The sequence below is a fragment of the Spinacia oleracea genome, chromosome 4 (assembly GCF_020520425.1).
Source record: "Spinacia oleracea cultivar Varoflay chromosome 4, BTI_SOV_V1, whole genome shotgun sequence".
Taxonomy (NCBI): Eukaryota; Viridiplantae; Streptophyta; class Magnoliopsida; order Caryophyllales; family Amaranthaceae; genus Spinacia; species Spinacia oleracea.
This window is the reverse complement of record NC_079490.1, coordinates 153,472,367-153,491,610: the sequence shown is the minus strand read 5'-3', so window position 1 is coordinate 153,491,610 and position 19,244 is coordinate 153,472,367. Positions and strand designations below refer to the sequence as shown.

Here is a 19,244-nt window from a genome sequence, read left to right as displayed (position 1 = left end):
CTCATTGTTTCATCAGAGTATTAAAAGCAGAAGACTACAGAATCAAGTGTATAGTATCTTTGACAAGGATGGTGTGTGGAGAGATAAACCTGATGAGGTGTCAGGTGCTTTCTTGGCTTATTACACAGAACTTCTGAGAAGTGTTCATGATAATAGAACACATGTTATCAAACAGATAGTTCATTCTGGTCCTATCTGTCAGAATCATCACAAAGATATCCTCAATGCTCCTTACACTGCTGATGAAGTTAAAGCTGCCTTGTTTTCTATTCCAGGAGTCAAGGCTCCAAGTCCTGATGGTTTTGGTTCCTATTTTTACAAAGATGCATGGTCCATAGTGGGGATGATGTTGTTTCAGCTGTATTAGATGTACTTCAGCATGGCAAGCTACTCAAGGAGCTTAATCATACTGTAATCACTTTGATTCCTAAGGTCAAATGTCCAAGAAATGTAAGTGAGTTCAGACCCATTTCATGCTGCAACACACTATACAAATGTGTTACTAAAGTTTTGTGTGCAAGACTTAGACAAATTCTTCCTGATTTGATCTTTGAGAATCAAGGGGGGTTTGTTCATGGAAGGTATATTGTTCACAATATCATGGTTGTTCAAGATCTTGTAAGGCATTATGGGAGGAAAGGAGTGAAACCAAGTTGTTTAATGAAGATTGACCTCCAAAAGGCCTATGATACTGTTGATTGGAACTTTCTAAAGGATATGTTGACTTATCTGGACTTTCCTGAGCAATTTGTTAACCTAGTAATGGAGTGTGTTACTACTCCAATGTTTTCTCTCATGATTAATGGTTCAATGCATGGCTTTTTCAAGTCTAAGAGGGGACTGAGACAAGGAGATCCAATCTCTCCTCTCCTTTTTGTGGTTTTCATGGAATATTTGTCAAGGATCTTGCATAAAATGAGTAATATGAACCAATTTCAGTATCATCCAAGATGCAAAGAGCTCAAACTCACACATTTGTGCTTTGCTGATGATCTTATTCTCTGCTGCAAAGGTGAATTTCCATCTGTTTATCTTATTTTGCAAGCTTTCAAGTTGTTCTCTGCTTCCTCTGATCTGGAGGCAAATCAGCAGAAATCATCCATTTATTGCCATGGTATGCGTAATGATGTCATTCAGAGAATCATTGATGTTTCTGGTTTTACCAGAAGCCAATTGCCTTTTAGGTATCTTGGTGTCCCCATTTGTGCCAAGAAAATTTCTGTTGCTCAGTGTGGAATGTTAGTTGACAAGATGACAGCTAGGATTAAGATGTGGAGTTCTAGGAATCAGTCTTATGTGGCTAGAATGCAGCTCATTAATTCAGTCCTGTTAAGCTTACATATGTATTGGGCACAAATATACATTTTGCCTAAGAGTGTGTTGCAGGAGATCACTAAGATTTGCAGGGCCTTTCTATGGAGAGGTTTAGCTTACAGCTCTAAACCTAGCAATGTTTCTTCGCATAATACATGCAGTAGCAAGCAAACATGTGGGCTAGGTTTTAGAGATGTTGTTCTCTGGAACACTGCAAGCATGGGTAAATATGTGTGGGCTTTAGCTACCAAACAAGATAATGTTTGGGTTAGATGGGTGACTTTTGTGTATTTAAAGAATGGGGAATGGTGGGGATACCATCCAGGCAATAGTGCAAGCTGGTATTGGAAGAAAATTTGTGAAGTGAAAGAAGTACTGAAGCAAGTATATTCTGAGAATGAGTTTAGTAATATGCCTCACTACTCTGTGAACAGGTGTATGAGAAGTTAGCAGTTGATAAGCCTAAGGTTCACTGGGACAAATTAGTGTGGAATAGGCTCAATACTCCTAAACATAGATTCATTGCTTGGCTTGCTATTCAGGCTAGACTGCAGACTACAGCTAAGCTTGCAAAAATAGGGATTAGTGCTTCTGCTACTTGCCGATTTGTGGTCAGGGGATGAGATTCATGATCACTTATTCTTCAGGTGTACCTATAGTAACATGTGTCTGATAGAAATGAAGAAGTGGTTGGGTTTGCAGTGTGGAAACAAACTGCAGCATATTTTCAGAAGCATCAGTCACAGTAGAAGGTCCAAGTTCAGAAAACAGGTTGTTTTTGCAGCTGTTGTGGCTCTTGTGTACTTGATTTGGAGGTGCAGGAATACAAGTTATTGGGAGCAGATTATCCCTTCTGTCAATAGTACAATCAGTAGTTTGAAACAAGTTGTAAAAGCTAGAATTCAGGCAGTGTTGCCTAAGAGTGTTAGTAGGGCTGATAGCCACTGGTTTTTGGCTTTATAGGTAGTGATTGTGGTGTGTGTATGCCTGTTGGCTAGTATGTTTGTGCTAGTTCCTTGGTGAGATGGTCCAACCTAGTTGGTTTGTCTCTCTTGGTTCTAGTTTAGCTTGTATCTTGGTTTGAGCTTATTAATTTTATTCTCTCTTGCTTAGCAAAAAAAAAAAAAATCAATTGTCATTTATTGTAAGTAATCAGAAAGGGATGAATAATCCTAATGCTTTTTTTAATGGAGCACCTGCAAAGTCAAACCTAGAAACACACATGTTAGTATCATATTTGATATTGCGGGTGATAAACGGTTTGAATTATACAGGTTATAAACAGTTATGGGTTGTAAACGGTTCGGGTTCTAAATGGTCCGGGTTGAAACAGTTCGGGTTGTAAACGGTCCGGGTTGGAACAGTTCGGGCTGTGAACGGGTTTTTCCCGGGTTGAAACGGTTCGGGTTGAAATAAATCGGGTCATTAACGATTTTCGGGTTCATTCGGTTCGGGTAGAAACGGTTCGGGTTGACGCATGAAGATTTGCTATTGGGTATCGGGTCTTAATCGGTTTAATATTTTCGAGACGGTTAGGATTCGGGTTGAATGTTATCGGTTCGGTTAGTTTTCAGGTTCCAACTAACGGGTTATAAACGGTTTGGATTCTTAACGATTCGGATTAACCCAGCGGATTCAACGGTTCGGGTTGAAATTTGACAGCCCTAGTTTTGACGCATTAGAAAATATGTGTCCAAAAATATTATCGCGTGATATTTTGTTAGTAATATAGAAATCGCGTACGTAAATGCAATGAAAAACAGATTGCTTCAGTGGTCAATAAGGCATGTATAAAAGTTTGGTGGATATACACAATACCATTTTTTTGTTTTCCCTATGTTTTTTCCACCAAATCTCTTCTAACTTTTTACAAGTTCCTTTTACTTTTTTCTTTTCCTACTCACTTAAATAAAAATATTAATTTAAATATCTTTTATCGAGGTGTATCATATTATTAAGAATTTGCTTAATACTCCCTCCGTTCTATAATGATTTTCCAATTTAGAATTTTGACACTATTCACAATCGAAGAGAATCTTTTAAATTGTTTACAATACATATGAAAAAACATATTCATGTGAAGTCTTGTTTGATTCGTCTCAATGAATACGTACTTTAACAATATCAAAAGTTTATTATTTTTGTCAATGTATAAATAGAGATACAAATGATACAAAATGTGCTTTGACAAATGTGAAAAGTATAAATTAGAACTTTAATATGGAACGGAGAGAGTATATATATATATTATGGATAATTTGTCATATTTTGAATCATTATAGAGTTACTTTAACATATCAAGTAGAATTAATAATCCTATTATGAAGGGTTACCTCCATAGTTTTAGAAAATGGGTTATTTCTAATTGTAATCGGTTACTTCTATTTGTAATTTCAGTTACTTTTATAGCTTTGACATAGTTACTTTTATTCCAGTTATTTAGCCACTTAAAATGTTAGGGAGTTACTTTATTGTTTTACTAGGCCGGGTTATTAGAGAGTTACTTAACATATCAACTAGAATTACTAACCTTATTAAGGGTTACCTCCATACTTAGTTTTTTTAAAAAAATTAAAAAAAGGTTCTTTTTTATTGTAATTGGTTACTTCTTTGACATAGTTACTTTTAATCCGGTTACTTAGACACTTATAACATTAGGAAGTTACTTTAGTGTTTTACTAGGCCAGGTTATTTTTTGCACGTGAATGATATTACTTTTAAACAATAGACACAATTACTACTAATTAGTAAAAATTACTTCTATTTGTAATTAATTTCATTTACGTTTATAGTTTATGAAGAGTTACTTCTAACCAAGTTACTTATTCATTTCCCTCAAAAAAGTTACTCATTCACTTAAAAAATTAATATGTTACTTTAACAGCTTACCATGGTTACTTTTTGTATGTTAATAATGTTACTTTTAAACAATAGGCAGAATTACTGCTAATGTTACTACGGTTATTTTTATTTGTGATTGGTTACATCTATTTGTAATTTGAATTACTTTCATAGTTTTAGAAGAGTTACTTTTAATCAAGCTACTTATTCACTTAAAATAATGGCACAATTACTACTATTATTAGTAAGAGTTAATTCTAGTTGTAATAAAAAAGAACCGGATTAAAAGTAACTATGTCAAAGAAGTAACCAATTACAATAAAAAAGAACCCTTTTTTTTAATTTTTTTTTTAAAACTAAGTATGGAGGTAACCCTTAATAAGATTAGTAATTCTAGTTGATATGTTAAGTAACTCTCTAATAACCCGCCTAGTAAAACAATAAAGTAACTCCCTAACATTTTAAGTGGCTAAGTAATTTCAAATACTTTTATAGTTTATGAAGAGTTACTATAATGGCTTACTAGGGTTACTTTTTGTATGTTAATAATGTTACTTTTAAACAATTGGCACAATTACTACTAATGTTACTAACGGTTATTTTTATTTGTGATTGGTTACTTCTATTTGTAATTTTAATTACTTTTATAGTTTTAGGATAGTTACTTTTAATCAAGGTACTTATTCACTTAAAACATTAAAATGTTACTTTAATGTTTTATTAGAGTTACTTTTGTATATGTTAATGATGTTACTTTTAAATTTTAATTTGATAGGTGGTAAAAATAATTTTTTGATTTTTTAGGTGAAAAAGTTTTTTTTTTCCTATTAGATTAGAAAACGAAGAGATATTTTACCCGTCTACCGTTCCAACCACGCACACGGAGTCACGGATAGTCCACCATTACACACACAGATACATCTGTTCAACTTTCCCCCATTTTTTAAACCAAACATATTCCACACGCCTATCCAGTACCAACATTTTCAAATCCTTCTAACCTCCCCCCTTTGACTAAACACTCTCCTAATCTCTGACCTTTGACTTTTTGACCTTCCTTCCCCACTCCCCTTCTTATAAAAAACTCTACCCTCTTTCTCTCTCCTCAACAACCAACACATTCTCTCTCTACTCTCTCTATCCTCCATTTGAAATGGCAAAAACTCAGAACGAGCTGTGTGTGAGCATACCAAGCTACTTCCGATGCCCAATCTCACTCGAACTCATGAAATCCCCTGTTTCTCTATCTACTGGTGTTACCTACGACCGCACCAGCATCCAAACTTGGCTTGATGGCGGCAACATAACCTGTCCCGCTACCATGCAGTCTCTCTCGTCTCCTTCCTTTGTTCCTAATCTCACTCTCCACCGCCTCATCCATCTCTGGTCTCTCTCTCAGTCTCCTCCTTCTCCTCGCCTTTTTCTCTCCGTCGATAATATTCACGACCTCACCCTCTCTCTCCAGAAGATCTTCGATCGGGCGACGAAGTCGAAGGATGATCTTAGAGTTTTGGAGAAATCGGAAGCATTTTTGGATTCAATTGTGAAATTGATGGTGAAATCTGATGAGAAAATTGAGAATCTGGAGTTGATTTTCTTGATTTTGAACCTATGCAATGGTGAGAAGATTCACAAATTGATCGATTCCAGCTGTTACAGTAAAATTGTCTCTGTATTGCGAAACGGAAGCGTCGCATCGAAGATCGCAGCGGCGAGAATTGTTTCGAAAATCGCCATTGATAAAGGAACGAAAAGCTCGTTAATGGAGACAGCGAATTTGATCGTTGAGCTCAACAATTTGGTAAAATCTGGTTCAGATTCATCGATTAAAGCTGGATTATCGGCGTTAATTGCAGTTGCAAACTCAAAAGCGACGAAAATGGAAATTGTAAGGTTAGGTATGGTACGAAGAGTAGCAGAGGTCCTCTGTGACTCAGGAAGAACAGATATCTTGGTGATCCAAAAATCAATGGAGATGCTAGAGGTGATGGCCATGTGTACGGAGGGGAGAAAGGCGATTTGCGAGGAGGAAAAATGTGTGGTGGAGATTGTTAAGAAGCTGATGAAAGTATCGCCGACCGCTACCGAGCATGGTGTTACGGTGCTCTGGAGTGTATGTTATCTTTTTAGGGATGAGAAAGTGAAGGAAATATTGGGGAAAAGTAATGGTTTAGGTAAGTGTTTGCTATTGCTTCAAAGTGATTGTAAGCCTATTGTGAAGCAAATGTGTGGTGATTTGGTGAAGGTTTTGAGGGTGAATTACAAGTCTTGTTTAGGTGCTTATGATACCAAAACTACTCATATCATGCCTTATTGAAAGATGTAATAACATTTAAAACCCAAAATGATAATGAAAGATTAGAAAATTTTAGTGTAGGATTTGGAGATAGGATAGTGTTAGATAATTGAAATTGAAGTTTCATGGAAAAAAAAATGTATCAATATAGATTCATGGATTTCATTGTTTTATTGGGGAACGTTGTAAATTTGATACACATCAATGATACCTGGATTAAGAAATTGATCCCATGATTTTGAATTACCTATTGTGGTTTTTGTTTTTCCAAGTTCCATCCATATCTTGACATCGAATGAAAATTTTATTATGAGATCTAGTGCATACCATCAAGATGCAAATATCTCGGGTTAACTCGATCCATATTATCGATTTAGTAGATAAATCATGTCTTGAGTTAAGTAATTCAATTCCGATATGATTGTCTAAAGAGTATGCTTCAAACTATACAAGCTTCTGACAATCTTGCAAACCAAATATTCTTTGCCATGAACTTAAAAACCACATCTATTTGTAGCATGTATGTAACCTAATCAAGTAATAAAGAGGACAAGAGGTGTTTTACATTTATATGCTCCAAGATCAATTCACCGAAGTGGGCCATTTTTCTGGTCGACAATTTCTTTTAATACCTCGAATCATAAATCCTAACGGATGTTGTCTTATATGGGATATGTTGGGCCATAGTATCGGAAAAATGTCAACGTGACAACTCCCCCACTTAAGTCACAAACGCCCTCATGTGGTGCTCCAAAGCTCGCCTCTCATCGCTTCCCATCGCACATATCACTCATGCAACTCTCATACAACACCAGTGACATGCATCCACCGTGCTCACCCAACGAATCTCACTCCTTAGCACCACAACACGTCTTCTCCTTAAACACCTCGTTTGTTACATGCGTTTGTCCATGATCGCTCAACATGTCCCCTTCAATAATATGTTATGGCACGTACTAGTCACGTAACATACCCCTCGATCCTGTCGGGCGCTCTTCTAAGCTTGATCGCCTACTCTCATAGCTAGCGCACCATCCACGCTGGTTTGATACCCCACCAAAGCATCTCATTCTGATGCCCTTTATACTCACACCATACCGAGTTATGAGTCTTTGTGGTGTCCTTGATGGTGTACGGAATTCCCCTTTATGATGTTGAGATAGCTTTGATACCACATGTCACAGGCCTTTTGACTATTTGGCGGCGTCTGAATCCCTAAAACTTGATCAAGGCCAACCTAACCCCATATGAGGCAACTCCATAAGTGTGTGTGCCTTTACTGATGCATGTGTCTTGTTGCATTTTAGTATCATTGCGTGATATTTCCTCTACCATAGATATGTTCAATACTTCGTACTATTAATTGTTGTGATAAGGGGTAGGCTAGCCTGAATTAAACCTTTGGGAGTCATGCTCCGCACGGGTTGTAAAAGGCATGACGGTGACATTCAATTACGTTCTGTATACCTGGTCTAATCTAATTTTACTATCTTCTGACCTGATCTAAATTTGATTAAAATTTTTCTTACCTGGTATAATTTTAAGAAAAATAAAATAAGAATCAATAAGATATGTTAAAGAGAATATACCCGTATTTTATTTAAACTTATTTCTATTTCAAAAGATTTTATCTAAACTATGGAGTAATTTTTTTCCCCCGTAACTTCATTTCCACAAATTAGTAGAATTAATGTGAAAAAAATTGAGAGAATCATTGTCTATCTTCTGTTTCTTACTCAATCTTGGTAAATGGCTTTCCCTCTTCCCCCATACCAGCAAAGAAAGACAAGGCGATCTCATGTCTCCTTTTTTGTTTGTTCTGGGGTATGGAGTATTTGTCTAGGTGTATGTCTTCTATGAGTGCTTCTATGAGTGTTGACCCTTAGTTCAAGTCTACGCGCAAAAAGATTGATGTGTAACATATGATGTTTGTTGATAACTTGTTAATGTTTGCTAGAGGTGATGATCCTTTTGGGTCCCTCTTATTTGTTGCTTTCAATAAATTTTCAACTGTTTCTGGTTTGGAAGACAATTTGCTGAAGAGTGAAGTGTATTTGGTTGGTGCCTCTCCCTCAGTAGCTGAGGCTATTATTGATAAGCTAGGTATCTCCAGGGGTACTTTTCCATTCAAGTATCTTTTTTTTCCGCAAACAAACGATTAATTACTTAACTGTTAAACATCAACAACAACAACAACAACATGGTTCAAGTTAACCCTTTCAAAGGAAGGGTTTGTTACAATGGTGTCAGTACCACCATAATTGTTACACAAGTCATCTAGAAGTATCTTTTTACAAAACAAGGGAGGTTGGGTTACAGTAGTCATTTGGCGCATTACATCCTTGCTCTTCCTTAGCCATTGCATCAGCTAACTTATTTGTCTCCCGTCCCTCGAATCTGAGCTTTGTTCCTGTCATCTGTCCAAGAAGTTGTCTGCACTTTGTTACCATGGTAGTTAGTCTAGTTTGAATAGGATAGTTCTCTTGTATCTCCTCCACGGCCTTTTTGCAATCTGTTGCTAAAATACACTCAGTCCATCCCTGTTGGTTGATCCATTGTAATGCATAGCTTATGACTTTTAGTTCAGCTTCAATTGGTGATTGGCATAACCCTTTCCAAGTCCATGCTGACTTCCACAACCCTGTATGGTCCCTGCAAACAGAAGCTCCTCCTGTTTCCTTTGAAGATTGTTCAAAAGATGCATCACAATTGATTTTAAGTAAGCCAATACCTGGTTTAGTCCAATAGAGGGTGGTGGGCTTTGAATTCACTGGGTTTTGGTTCTGAGTGTAGAACCATTCAGTGGAAGCCCAAATGCATTGATTAACTATTGTATGGATGGGTTTATTCACTTTCTGAAAAACCCATGAATTCCTTCTCTTCCAGAGATCCCAGATGGCAAAGGTGAAAAAGACTTTCCAAGGGATGTAATTAGAAGCAGAGGAGTTGTAATTGCAGTTCAGGTTCCCCTTGATCCAAGAATTAAAACCTGTGGAGTTAATTTGAGGTGGGTTTACCAAATTCCATAACTCTTGAGCTCTAGGACAAGTTCTAAGAATGTGATCCATATTCTCTAAAGAATTGGGGCAGAAAGTGCATTGGCCAGAGACAAATCGGATTCTTTTAGCTATGCTTTCATTGTTAGGTAATCTATCCCGTCTTAATTGCCACATAAACATTTTCATTTTCGGATGACCGGGTGCTCCCCAAACCCCATTCCAATCATCCCCACAAGTGTTGTTTTTACCTTCAGTATTACTGATGTACATCCTAGCTCTCTTCGCGTCAAACTTCCCTTTGGAGTACCACTCAGAAAAGATTCTATCTGGATAATTCTGCAAAGAAGTTGCTAGAAGTTTACGAAGAGTTTGGGTAGGGATAGGGAATCCTATTTGAGACTCTATGTTATGGGAAAAATTGATGTTGCTAAGGGTTTTTCCAATTTGGTTTTGGTGAAGAGGTCCCGTTAGAATGCTTCTTAGGGACTTTGACTCTAGCCATCTATCATTCCAAAGCTCAATATCTTTCCCATCTCCCACTTCCCAGTTGAGGTTGTTTTTATATAACTCCCACCCTACCCCAATTGCTTTCCAAATGTGAGAGCCTTTCTTGAAACATGTGGGTTGAATTTTATTTCTGCAATATTTCTCATGCACCACGTCAACTGCCCAATTAGTTTTGTTATCAAGTTTCCAACATAACCTAGCTAATCCTATCAAATTCAACTGGTTATTTAGCATAAACCCTAACCCTCCTTCCTCCTTAGGTCTACAAATCTTATTCCAAGCCAACCAAGAAATCTTTCTCCTATTTTCAGTACCTCCCCAAAAGAAGTTTAAACAAATGGAATCCAATCTATTAGTAATGGTCTTTGGAAAATGGATTGCTTGCATGTAATATCTAGGGATAGCTTGGAGTGTGGATTGAATTAAGATACACTTTCCTGCTTTATATAGAGCCCTTGCTTTCCATGTAGTAAGCTTTGAACCCAGTTTATCAATGATGAACTCCAATTTCGCTCTTGACGGTTTCCTATGAGTGAGGGGAAAACCTAAGTAAGTACCCAAGTCCTTGGAATTTTTGATCTGTAAAGCTTGCTCAAACTCATCTCTTATGTCCATATTTGTATTCTCGGAGAAAACTAACTGGCTCTTACCATCATTCATTTTTTGACCTGAATGTTTGAAGAAACACTCAAGGGTATTGAACATGGAAGAAAGGGTTTTCTGGTTAGCTTGGCCAAAAAGAATCAGGTCATCTGCAAATAATAGGTGAGTGATTTCTAACTTCCTCCCTCTAAACCTAAAAGGGTCCCACTTCTTCAATTCACAAGCTTGGTGGATTTGCCTAGAAAAAAATTCCATGCATATGATAAAAATGTACGGGGATAAAGGGTCTCCTTGCCTTATACCTCTAATAGGTTTAAATTCTCCGGAGATACTACCATTAATGTTGACCGAAGAGGTGACTGAGGTAATACAACTCATAATTAGCTCAACTGAATGTTGATTAAAATTGAAGAAATTTAAACAGTGTTCAATGAAGGGCCACTCTACTCTGTCATAGGCTTTTTCTAAATCTAACTTTAAGGCAAAGAACCCATTTTTTCCCTCTTTCTTACCCATGGAGTGAAGAATTTCAGAGGCCACAATGAAGTTCACATCAGTCCCTCTCCCGGGAATGAAGCTACTTTGGTTTGGTGAGATCACATCTTTTAGAAAAGGTCTTATTCTAGCAACCAGAATCTTAGAAACAATTTTATAGGCAGTGTTCACTGGACTAATTGGCCTGAAGTTCTTAATGGTCCTTGGGTTTTCAATTTTAGGGATAAGACAAATGACTGTTTTGTTTAGAGACCTAGGCATCACCCTATTTGTAAAAATGTCCTCAATCATGACCTTACAATCCTCTTTGATTTCATCCCAAAATCTCTGGAAAAACTAGCATGGAAACCATCTACCCCGGGAGCTTTGTTTGGACCAATAGACATAATAGCATGGTGTAATTCTACCATTGAGGGGATCTTCTCAGAATGGACAGAATTAAGGGAAGAACAAGTGTAAGCAATATCTTGATTTTCAGAAGTGAAGAGCTTTGCAAAGTAGGTCCCAATATTATTTTGGATGTCCACTGGATTATCAATCTCATTTCCAACCTCATCTTTTAGATTAGTGATTCTGTTATTCTTTCTTCTAAGAATTATGGACATGTGGAAGAAGTGAGTATTCCTATCCCCTTGGAGTAACCAATCAGATCTAGCCCTTGTAGCCCAAAAAATTTCCTATAAGTCAAGAATTTGTTTTAGCTCAGTGAACAACTTATTTTCAAGGTCAAAAAGGAAGGAGTTATTCGGATCATTTTCATAGGCTTTCTGAGTTCCTTTTAACCTAGACAAAACCCTAGCTTTTTTAGACCTTGTTGAATCAAAAACTTCTTTAGACCAGTTGATAATTGACTTTGAAACTAGGTTTAGTTTAGTGGCCAATGTTTCTTGAGTTTTTGGCCATTTAGCTTTAATTAGCGGTTCGAAAGAAGGGTCGGCTAACCACATAGGCTCAAATTTGAATTTTCTCGGGCTTAACATATGAATTGGTTTATCGAAACTGAAAAGAACAGGGTTGTGATCAGAACTCATCCTTGGAAGATTAGTCACCAACGTAATACCTCGTATTTTTATAATAACTATAAATATATTTTATTATATTTATAAAGCATTTTATGATTTTTAGAATTTATTTCGCATTTAAATATTATTTAAATGTATTTTAATTAATTAGAATACTTATTATTTTAATTAACTACTAAACGAATTTAATTTTCGAGTCGGGAAATTTAATGGGTCGCAAGTAATTTTAAAGGCTTGGGTTTTAAATAAAAGTCCAACTCGTTTTATTAATCGAGTCCAATCAAAAGAATTTGATTCTAAGCTTTAGGCTAGCCCAATCATTTAATTGCTAAGCCAAATGTCAAATTTCCAAGCCTAGCCCACTAGGGATTTGAGAGCCAATAAATAGGACTCTCCTCATTAAATGATCCCCTTGTTTTTCATTAAAGCCTCCCTTCTTTTCTTGCCCCACACTCTTCCTCTCTTTTCTCTCTCCTTGTGCCCGGCTCCCTCACCCGCACCGCACAGCACGAGCCCTCGTGCTGCCGTGCCTTGTGCCCTCGCTGCCCCGCACTTCGTCGCCCACACTAGCCCAGCCGCGCGCGCTCGCCCTTCCCCTTGCGCGCTGCTGTTGCGTGTGTTGTTGTTGCTGTGTGCGATGCTGCCTCTCGCCCAGCCACACGCCCCTTGCTCTCATCTCTCTTGCGCGCCCAGCGCCCAGCCCCTCGTCCCTCTTGCTGCGCGCTAGCCTCGCGCCCTCGCCCCTCGTCCCACAGCGTGGTGCTGCCTGCTCGTCCCTTTGCGCGCGCGCACATGCACCCGAGTGTGTGTGTGTGTGTGTGTGTGTGTGTGTGTGTGTGTGTGTGTGTGTGTGTGTGTGTGTGTGTGTGTGTGTGTGTGTTCTTGTTCGTTATTCAATTCTTTCGCCCAATCACAATTAATTCGTGGTTGTTCCGTGCTATAGGCCGGATTGGTATAATTCTCTTCTTCCTTACCTATTCTATTTCAATTCCGTATTTTAAATTATATTATTATTATTATTGTTTTGAGTAATTAAAATACTGGGAATCGGTTATGAACACCGTATTTTGAGGATTTATATGTTTTAATTCATGAGGCGTATTTTAATTATTAAAGTATGAATTTTCAGATTTGTTTATGTAATAAGCTTTGATTTTTATGATGTTAAATTGGTTTTATTGAGAAATTCAAGTTAGGGTTTTAACCTAGACCTAATGGGTCAATTGATTAGCATAATTAGGTGATTAATTTAATTATGATAATCAAGTATATTTTCAGATTTATAAAAAGGTTTGAAGTGTTGATTTTAATTGATTTTAAGGGTGGAAAAAGTATGTTTCCATACTAGGGATTAGTTTTGCAAATTGAGACGATTATTTTATTAAAGAACGATTAATCCCTAATTATTATCAAGGTTCTAAGTTTCAGAAAGTTGCTGGAAATTTAATGAACATGGAAATAATTAAGGTTTCATTATTTTGATGATAGGAGCTGAGATGATTTCTAAGTGAGTGATCGTATTTGCAAAGTGGCCCCTACGCTTAGGTATTCAAGGTACGTACAAGTCTAGGGCGACCACATTAACTGTCAAGGGACATTACATGATTGTTATTGATATGAATTATATTATGTGAACTTAGTGGATTCATATTTGTTTTGGTGAACGATCATGTGGATTATTATATTGGAATTATTGATTTATTGGTTGAACAAGCATGTTGGGACTATTATGAGTATGGATTTCATTGTCAATCATGTTGTTCAATATTTATGCATGTATGGTTTGTTTCACATGCAAGGGATGAATTATTTATTGTTATGCTATTGTACGGGATGTCTAACATACTTTTGAGCCAATTATTCGTACCTCGTTGTACTATTTATTTTACCACATGTGAAGGGTTAGCTCACGTAAGCCACCGCACATGTAGGGTTCAGTTGAGAATATTTATACAAAATGAATTAGGATTTGTCGTGCAAGGGCACAACCCTCATGTTAATAGGCATGATGTGGAATCTCACCTTTTGTGAGAAGGAACTTGGTAGTAATTTCACTACGTCTTGATTTATTGATCACAAGTCTTAAAGGATTAAAATGAGATTGTTTTGGTTGTCGTTTATTAACTGTATGTATGTATGTATGAATGTTGTTTGAGTCTTGAGTTCACCTTTAATAAAATATTAATAAACGTAAAGTGCAACCAGAACAAGCTCAAAACTCTTGGAACGTAACGTATATACCTTGAGTATGAACAATGGGGGGAGTCTTGCCGGAAAGCTCGTTCTCTTACTAATGATACAAGACGTTGTTTCATTTAATCTATGCGCTGGAATTCCGTCTGTATGGCCCGACACTCGGTATGGTCCGATATTTATTATTTATTATGGTGTTGGTGGGCTCCCAACACTCTTCCTTTATGGAATATTCTTTTGGCCCGTTCGAAGCTTATTCTAATTAAATTGTGAGTCAAGAGTCGAGTCAAGTGTCGAGTCTTGTATTCATGATTTGTTTGTTATTATTAAATGGCTTTTGCATGTTGATTAGTACTTAAGCGAGTGATGCATGTTTATAGTTTTATTTCACTCTAACCTTGTAAGTACTCAGCTTTTGCTGACTACGTGCTTTATGTCTTTTGGTCATGGCCTTCGCCTTAATGACCCTATGATGATCCATCATTTGCACTTGCATTGTTGGGGAGTAGATTAATTTAGCAGGTTGGTAGACCAAAGTACGATCGAAATCATGTAGCTTGGGATGATTGAGAGAGTTGCATTATTTTGTGCTTTGAAACTATTTTTAATACTTTACTTATGTTTTGAATTGTTGGATTTTTAAATACTTTGGATTTTGGGCCGTTATGGTTCCAACTTGTAGGAGGCCTCAATAATTATTATTTATGTTGGTTTGAAAGTTAGTTGACATTAATTTCCGCTGCGTAATTCTGGTACTAGCCTTAACCGTTATCACGGTGGAGGTAATACTTTAGTAATTCCTTTATTTTAAGTTGGAAAATGGTTTTATAAAAGCAAGGAATTATTAGGGTGTTACAACCAATGCATTCGGGAATTGCAACAACCAGTTAGTGGTAGCCCACACTCTATCCAATCTCTTAAAAATTGGATGGGCCTTCCTTTTATTAAACCAAGTAAATTTATGGCCAGAGAAACTTAAATCAACCAGATCACATGCAAGCATCGTTTCTCTATAAATTCTCATTTTGTATTCCTTTGGCGGATTCCCTCCCCATTTTTCATGAGCAAAACATATTTCATTGAAGTCTCCTAAAACTCCTCAAAGCATATTCACAATAGCAGACATAGATTTCAGGTCATTCCACATCTCTAATCTACCTTTGAACTTGCAACTAGCATAAATAGCAGGAAAAAAAAAAAGGGTGGTTTATTATTTACATGGACAACACCATGGAGTGCTCTGAGATCCTTCGAGACTATGTTAAAGGTGTTGATTCCCTTGTTCCATAGAATGATGATCCCTCCAGTGAATCCCATCGGTTCAACAGTCTCAAAAGAATTGTAAGGTAGGCTCTCAACTAGTTCCTCAGCATTGGACTTCGAAACCCTCGTTTCTGTAATTACCACAATATCAGGAGTGTGGTCCTTCAATAGTTGCTTGATGTTTCTTTTGAACCACTTCCTTGAGACACCCCTAGCGTTCCAAAGGAGTACTGACATTCTTGATTGGAGTGGTGCTGGTCTTGACATTTCCTTCCTCACCTCGTACGAGGCATTTTTGTCCAATGCTACCATTCTCTATAGGTATGGACTGAACATCTCCAGATTGTTCAATTTTATTTTTAGCCCAAACATCACTTTGTTGGATCCTTTCTTGATCCCCCAAGCACAGGAAATCGCTATTTGTTTGGCTTCCCTTTCCAATTGAAACAACTTTACACTGTTTGTTCCTCCGTATGCTTGAGCCGTTCGCCATATGTCGGTAATTGATATCACCTTTCTTTCTTGAGGAAGTACGTTTTCCAGATCCGATAGGAACTGAAGTTCCCATGGGATTACCATCAGTGAGTGTTGCTTCTTCAATTGGACCATCCACCATCTTAGCACAATTCCAGCTATTGACATCATCTCCACATCTTGGATCATCGGAATGTGCGCTAGTACTAGCCTTCCCAACTCTTCCGGATTCCCCTTCTGCATGTTTGAGAATAGATGGCCTACTTTTGTTGGGGTCAACAAAATGTCTCTTATCACTCCCGATGTGATCCCCTGACATTCCCCCATTATTCCTTGGGAGTAGTAGTTCTTCAGATTGATCATTGTTTCTAGAAAGGTGAGTGAGGGTGTTGTTGTGTTGGTGATTGATACTATTTGGTATGGAAGGTGAATGATATGTAGAGATGAGGGAAATGGAATTGGTGGGTACGGTATCTTGGTCATGGTTGACACACTCATCTTTTGACTTTTTCTTGCTTTTGGAGAGAGAACAATGGAAAATGATGGGTTTTTTGAGGTTTATGTTTATTTTCTGAATATTATTTCCCATGAAAGGAGGGGAGGTTGAATTGGGGTAGGTAAAAAGTAATTTCATTTGGTTTGGACGGTTAAGATTAAATTGGTAATTTGTAGGTGAATGGCTATGATTTAAGTCAGATTGAGTAGTGGAGGGATGTGAATTTACTGTAAGAACTTGACACGTTTCGACCAAAGGTTGGTCAATTTCTAAAAGTTTGAATTTATTTACTTGAGAGTGATTGCGCGGGTTTTGAGGATTTTCTTTTGGTATCCATTGGCACTGAAACTGGTCGTTGGACAATGAACCTCTCTTCTTCTTTTGGACTGTTTCCCACCTCTGTTCTTCCTCTTCGTTATGTTGGGACTGTATTTGTGAAATATATTGATTTTTTTCCTTGGCCATTGTTTCTCTTCGATCGGTTTCCTGGTCTGTATTTGTAATACCCCGGAATTTTAATTTCGATTTATTAAAATTAAATATATTTATTAACTTGATTTCGTTTAATTAAATTACGAACAATCAAATTTCGTTATTTTAATTCGTTTTCACGATTTATTTTAAACGACGAATTTATAAACTGAGATTATTTATTTATTTTCGTTAACGCTAATTATTTATTTTTAAGGAATTATTTTAAGCAATTTCCGAAAATTAATTACAATTTCTGAATTTTTGCCAAATGTTATGAAATTAATAAAATAATATTAAAAAAAAAAAAATTCATTTTTTTTTCTTGCTTGCTCCCCACGCTCAAACCAGGAAGTCAGCACTTCCTTCCTTCCCTCAAATTCTGTCCAAATGCACTCCTTGGAGCCCAAGGAATACACCTTGTTCTTCACTCTACTTACTTACAAATTCAGAAAATTAAGGTGAAATTTCAACAACAAACAAAACCCAATTTCAATTTCAATCTCAAAAACAAAATTCAATTTCAATTTTCTCTCCTCTTTTTGTTCCCTGATTCGGACCAACCACCACCACCTCCGGCAGCCACCACCACCACCGTCCACCGTCACCCACCTTCACCACCTATCAGTCGCAAACGCCCCAGCCACCCAGAACCACCGCACGCACCACCTCCTTCCCTCTCCCTCCTCTCGACACACTCCCCTGTCTCTCCCTTTTTCCCCGCCTCGCCGCACCAACACCACACCACGCACCACCACCTCCAACCACCTTCAACCTCTCGCCGACCACCCTCCGTCTCTAAAACTCCGGCGAACCGCCCTCTCCCTTCCCAAAAACCGATCGAAAAACCCACCAAAAACTCCCCTGCTTGTCCGCCCCTGTCTTGCCCTTTCCCTGTCTCCCTCGCCGTTCTGCCACCACCAATCAACCACCACCATCGCCGCCTCACCTCGGCGCCGCGCCAAACCACCGAGCCACCCAGCCACCTCCCTCCTCTCCTTCCTCCTTCTCGTGCCTTCCCCTGTTTCGGCCCCCTTTCCCCTTCCCCTGCTCGTGTTTCTTTTCCAGAAAACCAAACCAATTAAGTTTCAATTTGAAACTTAATTGATCCCCCTCAAACCATTATTGAGTTGGGCCATTCCAATTGGGCCTTTGGGTAAGATAAAGCCAAATTGTTATTTCAGATTTGCTAAATTACTAATTTTCATGTTTTAATACATTTTATGAATTAATTATTTACTAATAGATTGTTATTATTTTTCAGGTTTAATTATCGATTTTACTAAAATAAATTAAAGGCTTTATTTAACAATAATGAAATTCAAATGAAAATCGATTTATGAATATAAATATATATTTCGATTGAAATTTCGATTAATAATATTTTCAATAAATTTCGAAATTATATTTTTATTAAAATTCATTATTTATTCATTACTTATAAATTTATTTATAAACTATTGATTTTAGATTATTTATCGATTTAATACTAATTCAATGATTTAATATTTTGAAAGAAATTGGACTCGGAGCTCAGGACGAACGAACCAAGCGAATTCCTTAGCAAAATCGCGGAAGTGAGGTAACGGCTATTGCTAGTACCCGCAATCCCCTTATAAATATGATTTATGAAATTATGACGTTATGATTGAATTTATGAATTAAATGTTTTGATGTGTTTTATGGATTGTGGGATGAAATATGATTTGTTTGAATTGTTTATTATAATATGATTTGATTGAGTTTTCTCATAAAATTATGTTTATGCAATGCTTTGAAAGAAATAATATGTTTATTGATCCCAGGATCAAAATGATGTTTTATGAGCTAAATGAGTTATGTTATTTCGAACTGAAATACAAGCCAAGGCTTAGTAAAAATACATAAAACATGATAAAATGAAAGTGAAAGACCTGGTTTGTTTGGCGGTATATAAACTACCATCTTCCTATCTACCGGTCATGCATGCACCACGGACACCTGTCCACCCATGGATCACGAGCCTAGGCTCCCATGGTTTATGAGCCCAGGCTCAGGGCCCAGGCCCATGTTACGATGATGAGCCCAGGCTCAGGGCCCAGGCCCAGTGGAGAATTCCTTCACGGTTCGTACTTGCCGACAACTAGCATGTTAAATTGCAAAGTTTATGAATGAAGTGAATATGATGTTTTATTAAATGTTTTACTTATTCTATTCTCCCTGTGTTATTAAATAAAATGAATTAAAATGAATTTACGCTGCTAGAATAGTTCGTTACTGAGTCTTCGGCT

General features: G+C 37.3%; 1 protein-coding gene across 1 annotated transcript; it reads left to right on the top strand.

The window, feature by feature from the left end:
- Window positions 1-5,209: 5,209 nt before the first annotated feature.
- Window positions 5,210-6,697, top strand: LOC110791898 (U-box domain-containing protein 29). Its single transcript, XM_021996669.2, has one exon. It carries the CDS (start codon window positions 5,309-5,311, stop codon window positions 6,470-6,472), a length of 1,164 nt encoding a protein of 387 aa, XP_021852361.1. The 5' UTR covers window positions 5,210-5,308; the 3' UTR covers window positions 6,473-6,697.
- Window positions 6,698-19,244: the final 12,547 nt, after the last annotated feature.

Coding starts and splice junctions, on each gene's coding strand:
- LOC110791898 (XM_021996669.2), top strand. CDS start 5,309: ATGGCAAAAACTCAGAACGAGCTGTGTGTGAGCATACCAAGCTACTTC.